General features: G+C 48.0%; 1 protein-coding gene across 1 annotated transcript in view; it reads right to left on the reverse strand.

Annotated features, from left to right (window-relative positions):
* The window catches only part of LOC310777759 (tetratricopeptide repeat protein 28-like), a gene marked incomplete at its 5' end in the record, with an annotated part of 85,608 nt that overhangs the window by 62,998 nt on the left and 15,110 nt on the right, over window positions 1-7,500 (reverse strand). The window contains 3 exons of the mRNA XM_083638120.1: window positions 515-645; window positions 1,998-2,270; window positions 6,831-6,978. Of these exons, the coding sequence (XP_083494246.1) occupies window positions 515-645; window positions 1,998-2,270; window positions 6,831-6,978 (552 nt within the window). The remainder of the gene's footprint in view (window positions 1-514; window positions 646-1,997; window positions 2,271-6,830; window positions 6,979-7,500) is intronic.

Here is a 7,500-nt window from a genome sequence, read left to right on the forward strand (position 1 = left end):
GAGTGCATGCTGACAGCAGCTGGGTAATAAGAGCATCCTTCTATCTGTCTCTATCTCTAACATGATAATTTCATATCAACAAAAACTGTGAACTCAAAGTGGCTCTACAACAACCTAAAAGCTAGAATTATATCTGCATCGGAACTGAACCACGACATTTTCCATTTTTCTTAAAATTTCCAAACTATTCAAGACCTCAAATTATTTTTTAATACTTTTCCAGCCAGACCTGCATCTGTCTCAAGATCCACATATATATATATTAACTGCTGACTGCTGACATGAAATATATATATAGATCAACACTACACATGTGCAGCACAAGGACATACATTGTTTCTTGTTGTTGAGCTTACTGTCAAGTAAGGCAGCCCGACGACACACACACACACACACACACACACACACACACACACACACACACACACACACACACACACACACACACACACACACACACACATTTGCATACATGAACACACTCTCACACACAAACACCCACACACACACATACTTCTCTGTCCTTGAGCTTCATGGCGAGCACTAGCTGGTGTCTGTGATTGGTCAATGCTTCTCTGTAATTGCCTTTGGAAAAGTAGGCGGAGCCAAGGTTCCCGTGAGCGCGGCATTCGCCCGATTGGTCACCTGCGGACGAGACACAGAGCAGACACCTGATTGGTCACCTGCGGGCGAGACACAGCAGACCGTACTTGGCATTCACTGCTAGCATTTAATCACTTCACTGTCTGCTCAAGGCCCTCCCTCTACCACCCTCCAGACACACAATAGTCATTCAGAAGCCCAAGGGCAAATCCTGAGCAAACAGTTGCTGTTCAGTCAGCTATAATCAGCCTGATCCCCAGGATAAAATCTCTGCATTGTACATTTCTACAATCCACAGATACATAGAATATCACATTTCTCAAGCAAAAATACAGTATGTTGCATATCACGTTTCTAGATACGTACAGTATATATCAATGTCATAGAGTGTGCTATTGAAATAGTACGGTGGCCAGTAAGGGTGTTGTGGTCGGGGTGGATGGAGGGCGTAAACACTTGCTTTTCACACCAGAGTTCGATCCCCAGCGTTTCCAAAGTCAACATTTCAACCGTGAGTCACATTTAACATTATTGTTATTTAAGTGTAAAGGTCCGTACACATCGGGAGCGTTTTTTTCGTGCGATTAATTCACACGTCAATAATATTTTCCGAACCTATATCAGTCAATGCAACCGTGCCTACCAAAGGTAAGTTTCGCTGAGCATTACTGCGGTGTTTATTTTTTGAACCACGGTCGATTTGTCAGAAATTCGCTTCCGACGTGTACACATCTGTGGCTGTGATTGACAGGTGGGTCAAAATTCACATCGCAATTTTGTGCGGTATATTCGCATCGCTCTTGATGTGTAAGGACCTTAACCCAAACCATAATGTTTGGGTTAAGTTGGTTTACTCGCTAAACATAACCAAAATTGTTAAGGTTGTTTTATGGTAAAAATGGTAAATGGACTGCATTTATATAGCGTTTTTATTCAAAGCGCTTTACAATGTGCCTACATTCACCCATTCACACACCGAAGGCGGCCAGCTGCCCACGCAGGGTGCTGACACAGCCATCGGGAGCAATTTGGCGTTCAGTGTCTTGCCCAAGGACACTTCGACATGCGGACTGGAGGACCCGGGGATCGAACCACTGACCTTCTGGTTAGTGTACGACGCGCTCTACCTCCTGAGCCACAGCCACCCCATTTATTTGCATTTAACGTTGGAATGGCGGCAAGGTTTTCACATTAACTGACGTTTTGTTTCAAATTTACGTTGAGATTGTAGTTTTGCAGAAAAGTAAAATGACATATCCGTGGATTGCAGGAACTTACAATGCCGACATTTTATTCTGGCGATTGGGTTGGTATAATAGCCATCTGTCCTCCTATGTTTTTTGTTATGTTTGTTATTTGCTCTTCCATTTCCATGGCGTTCTCCTCTCTCATACCTAGAGTCTTGGTCACCTCCAGGTCTTGCTGCATGTAGGCCATGCTCTTCTCGGCGTTGCCCAGGGACCAGTAGGCGGAGCTCAGCGCGGAGAAGACGGACCCCCGCAGCTTGAGGGAGCACGTGCCGATCTTAAGCCCCGCCTCCAGAACCACCACGGACGCTCCGTGGAACCCGTGGGTCAGCAGCTCCTGACCAATCACAGACACCACCACGAACGGGCTCTTGTCCAGCTTCATCTTCTGCAACTGCTGATATGTGGGCTCAAGCGAGTCTGCGGGGGGGGGGGGGGGGGGGGTAAACATAGGATGTTTAGAGGACCAATGTGATCAAAGCAAACATGTCAACAGACCGTTACTGTTTTATCAGGTGTAGCAGAATGACACAAACTAGCTGACAATACAACTTTAAACACAGTGTTACATTACCATCCCACAGCATTCATTGACTCTACATGATGTCAACAGATGTCTCACCATCTGATAATGTAAAAAAATACAACAGGTTCTTTAATGTCCGCCTCTTCAACGAGACCTGGAAGCCCCCACAAATCAGGACAAATTAGTCAGCGGCTGGCTGCATGGCGACTGCACATGTATCGGAGGAAGCATGTGGTAGAGCACGCCCGAGACAGCAGGGTTGAATTAATGCAGGGAGAAAATGGAAGGAAGGACTTGATAAAAATGGAACATGTGCGATAGAGATGAGAGCATTAATGATTGTGCTTCAGGAGAATATCAATTGTGAATATGAGACGCCGGGGCAGAGACTGTGTCAGCAGCTAGAATTACTGCAGCTGAAAGCAAGACAGAGTCAACGATGAGATTCAGCTCTGATGATACCTTCATTGCAGAGGTGTAGAGAGCAGCTGTGGTTCCTCTGGTTGGGACAAAAAGACCATCAAAGAAGAACGTCATCCAGAAAGAAAGAAGAACCCACATGGCCAGGTTTAAAGGCCGGGTTTTCCGTGGGGAATATGAATATATATTAAATCTCACGCCCCTAAGGTTTTAGAATCCGTTGAAATTTTTGAAATTGGTTGTTTACAGCCTGAGATATCACCAGAAATCCACTCTGTGTGTGGGGGGGGGGGTGGTGGGGGGGGGGGGTGCGGGGACTCGAAATACTACATTTCCCACAATGCACTGGGCTCGCGTGGCCTTCGTTTCCATGCCCACCCCTCAGGCGTTTGGCTGATATCAAACTCCAGTAGGTGGCGGTAATGCACATATATGTTTGCCAACCGCCATAAAACTCAAAGAAGAAGAAGACATGGAGAGAAGACATGGAGAGAAGAAGAAATAAATCGAAAATAAATCGAAAATCAATTGCCTCCAAATTGCACCAAATGTAAACGGTAGTATATATGTCGGGAGATGTCTTCATAAAAAAAATTTCATGCATTTTAAGGCATTTTCGTAGGAGTTACGCGCATCTGATGTTGTAACTATTTTCTGTAAAAATGTGTAAAAACGGGTACATTGCTCAGCGTTGATTTCGTTACTTCAACCCACCTACTACTAGATGTAAAATTTGACGAGCTTTCCAATGCCGCCAGTCCCGTGTCGATTAGTGCTTCCGTTCCCGAGATAATGGTCTCTTTGCAAGGAACTATGGGAAGCTAATATTAGCTACAGCAGGCTAGGCGGTTGACAAGATGGCTGCGTTTTTGTTTTGGTCAAGGCCTCTGAAGGGGCGTGGAGGACCTCTAGAGGCGGGACCATGGCCAACAACAGTTGTAGTTCATAGGTGCACGACTTCCGCAAGGCGGACTTAGGCCAGATGACGCGAAACGCGTCGGCTGGCCCAAAAAATATGTGAGAGATGCTTGATATCTCTGGCAGTGAATATCCAATTTCAAAAATTTCAACGGATTCGAAAACCTTAGGGGCGTGAGATTTAATATATATTCATATTCCCCACGGAAAACCCATCCTTTAAGCCTGCACGTGTAAAATGCATTCGAATTGATACGTTCAACGCTCTGCTGTCAAGGGCGGAGAATAAACCGGGGGGTCAGAATGAGAAAGTTCAAATTTTCCAAATATGGACACCCAGGTAATCCAATGGGTGATCTAAGCCCCCCAGATGCATCTCTGTGACAAAAACCTAACCCCGTCGATCGTTGGGGTCGATGGTCCATTTTATTGAGTTTTTTTCCCCTGTTACACAGATCCAATCCGAGCCTCTCACACTGCCCGGAATAGAGCGACCCATCAACCAAGTGAGACAGCAGAGAAATGTTAGTCAGGTGGATGGTGATGAATTTGGGGAAAGCGAGAATACGACGTGGGCGTTTGGAGCTACGACGGCGCTGCGATGAGGAGCGAGGAACTCCTCACCTGAGGCCCTGGAGTGTAATCCTAGAGGGGGGCGGGGGTGTATAAGGTGTTGGGGGGTAACCCCGAAGAGTGACCTGGACACACTGGGGTACCCGAAATGGAACGGGGTGACCTATGAACCGAAGGTTAAGTGCTGCAGCCAGCAACACAAAGCACATGGTGAAAGCATGGAACCAGGAGGAAGGGCGGAGCCCGGGAGATGTGGGCTGTTGCTAGGAGTCCACTAACTGCTGGGGAAACGGGAGGAGAAGGTGATGGCTGTTTGGATCTACAGTGGACCAGAGGGCAGACTGAGGGGGCGGAGCCTGACAGGCAGCAGGGGAGAAGGGGCGGGGTTTGCGGGTCAGATGGATCGAGGGTGGAGTCTGCAGCCTGATTGTGTTTTTACTGAGTGATACCATATAATAATCAACCCGGTCTCACCGATCTACGTACAAATAACACGACTTTACACTTTCAAATTGCGTGCAGCGTCCGTCCAACCAATGAGATTGGTCGGACTGGAGCCTATCGACCAACCGACAGCATTTTATGGGCGCAACAAGAGGAGATAAGTGTTTAAAATGATGCGGATGTGGACAACAGGACTTTACTAACTTACGTGAACTGAGAACTGATGTCCACTGCAAGGGACGTTCCGTGAAAAAATTCTACATTGAATTTTTGAAAAACTTTTCACTGTAACATGTTTTTTTTCATCCAAGAGACGTGAATTAAAAAGATAAAAAAATATATATATGAAAACCTTTCTTCTGCCGAGTCTCAGGAGGACATGAGCATCTCCCTTCTAAATATTTCACCATGGATTCCGAGTGAGAATTTATTTCCTCCACTTCACTTTTCGTCATGTCTCCCCCCTTTCTTTCATCTCCAACTCTCTTACTCTCATCCAATCTACCTCCGCTGCTCTCTGAAGCATCGCCCGCATCCAGCAGCTCGTGATACAAGAAGAAAAGGACCATCATTGAGAACTTGACAGTTGCCCCCACCTACGTCTTGCCCCCTCCCTGTACGGCTTGGCTTTCAAACAGTGAAGTTCATTGCTTTATTTCTTTGTTTATTTGTTTGTTTATTTGACTGCTTCTGTCTGTGTTAATCTGAGCTGAGACGTGATGTTCCTGCGGAGGGAGGGAGAGAAAGAGACAGAAGGAGTGACAGACAGTGTGAGAGAGAGGGAGAGAGACAGAAGGAGGGACAGACAGTGTGAGAGAGAGGGAGAGAGACAGAAGGAGGGACAGACAGTGTGAGAGAGAGGGAGAGAGACAGAAGGAGGGACAGACAGTGTGAGAGAGAAAGAGATGGGGGGAGAGAGAGAGACAGAGGCAGAAAGATAGGGAAACAGGGAGAGAGAGTATAGAGAGGCAGAGAGAGAGAGTGAGCAAGCGGGGAGAGACAGGCAATCAGTCAGTTGCTGTCAGAAGTAGCAGTTCTCTGACAGCCCTACCTCTGAGGTTCTCTAACAGTAGTTGTTCTCTGACAGCCCTACCTCTGAGGTTCTCTGACAGTAGTTGTTCTCTGACAGCCCTACCTCTGAGGTTCTCTGACAGTAGTTGTTCTCTGACAGCCCTACCTCTGAGGTTCTCTGACAGCCCTACCTCTGAGGTTCTCTGACAGGCCTACCTCTGAGGTTATCTGACAGCCCTACCTCTGAGGTTCTCTGGCAGGCCTATCTCTGAGGTTCTCTGACAGGCCTACCTCTGAGGTTCTCTGACAGCCCTACCTCTGAGGTTCTCTGACAGCCCTACCTCTGAGGTTCTCTGACAGCCCTACCTCTGTTGATCTGACAGCCCTACCTCTGAGGTTCTCTGACAGGCCTACCTCTGAGGTTATCTGACAGGCCTACCTCTGAGGTTCTCTGACAGGTCTACCTCTGAGGTTCTCTGACAGGCCTACCTCTGTTGTTCTCTGACAGCCCTACCTCTGAGGTTCTCTGACAGCCCTACCTCTGAGGTTCTCTGACAGCCCTACCTCTGAGGTTCTCTGACAGGCCTAACTCTGCTGTTTTCTGATAGGCCTACCTCTGTGTTCTCTGACAGCCCTACCTCTGAGGTTCTCTCACAGGCCTACCTCTGAGGTTCTCTGATAGGCCTAACTCTGCTGTTTTCTGATAGGCCTACCTCTGAGCTTCTCTGACAGGCCTACCTCTGAGGTTCTCTGACAGGCCTACCTCTGAGTTTCTCTCACAGGCCTACCTCTGAGGTTCTCTGACAGGCCTAACTCTGCTGTTCTCTGACAGGCCTACCTCTGCAGTTGTCTGACAGGCCTACCTCTGCAGTTATCTGACAGGCCTACCTCTGCAGTTATCTGACAGGTCTACCTCTGAGGTTCTCTGACAGGCCTGCCTCTGAGGTTCTCTGACAGGCCTACCTCTGCTGTTCTCTGACAGGCCTACCTCTGCTCTTCTCTGACAGGCCTACCTCTGCTCTTCTCTGACAGGCCTACCTCTGCAGTTCTCTGACAGGCCTACCTCTGCTCTTCTCCGACAGGCCTACCTCTGAGGGGTGACTTCATGGCAGCCTCCACCATGCCGACGAGCAGCTGCAGACTCTTGGGGTCCTGGGCCAGGCCGGAGGCGAACGCGGCCAGGGCGTCGGCATGACGACCCAGGTACTGCAGGGCAACCCCCTGACGGAAGTAGGCCTACAGGAGGACACACAGAGAGGAGGACGAGGAGGTCAGTGGACGTCAACTTGGAGACTTCACATCACTCTGGGTTTTTAATGTTCTCGGTGGGATCGAGCCTCTAACGTTTTGTCCCAGTTGAACCCAAAACATTCTGACTCACTGCAGGCTGGCCGTTCTTCTCCAGCGGTTTGTACAAGGACAACTGAAGTAGGTGCTTGCGGTCTACAGTGATAGCCAAATAAATCATCTCATTAACAGTCCATTGTGCCTGAATGTGGGCACACAACCTGCACAGCAGCACTGCTATACATGATGAGTGAATCTTCTGCAGATATGACAGCTGTCCATCTCTGACTAGATGTTTTCCGGATATGAGATATGGTTTTATTGCATAGTATGACATGAACTCCAGATTCGAGCAGTATAAAGTGCTCCCATTCTGGAGTTGGAATGCTCCGAACATGAAATCTGTCACTCTCATGATCGAAGGCTATCCATCATATCTTGGAATATTCGGGCAATGCTATCTCTGCATTC

This window comes from Poromitra crassiceps, assembly GCF_964638095.1.
Source record: "Poromitra crassiceps genome assembly, chromosome: 6".
Lineage (NCBI taxonomy): Eukaryota > Metazoa > Chordata > Actinopteri > Beryciformes > Melamphaidae > Poromitra > Poromitra crassiceps.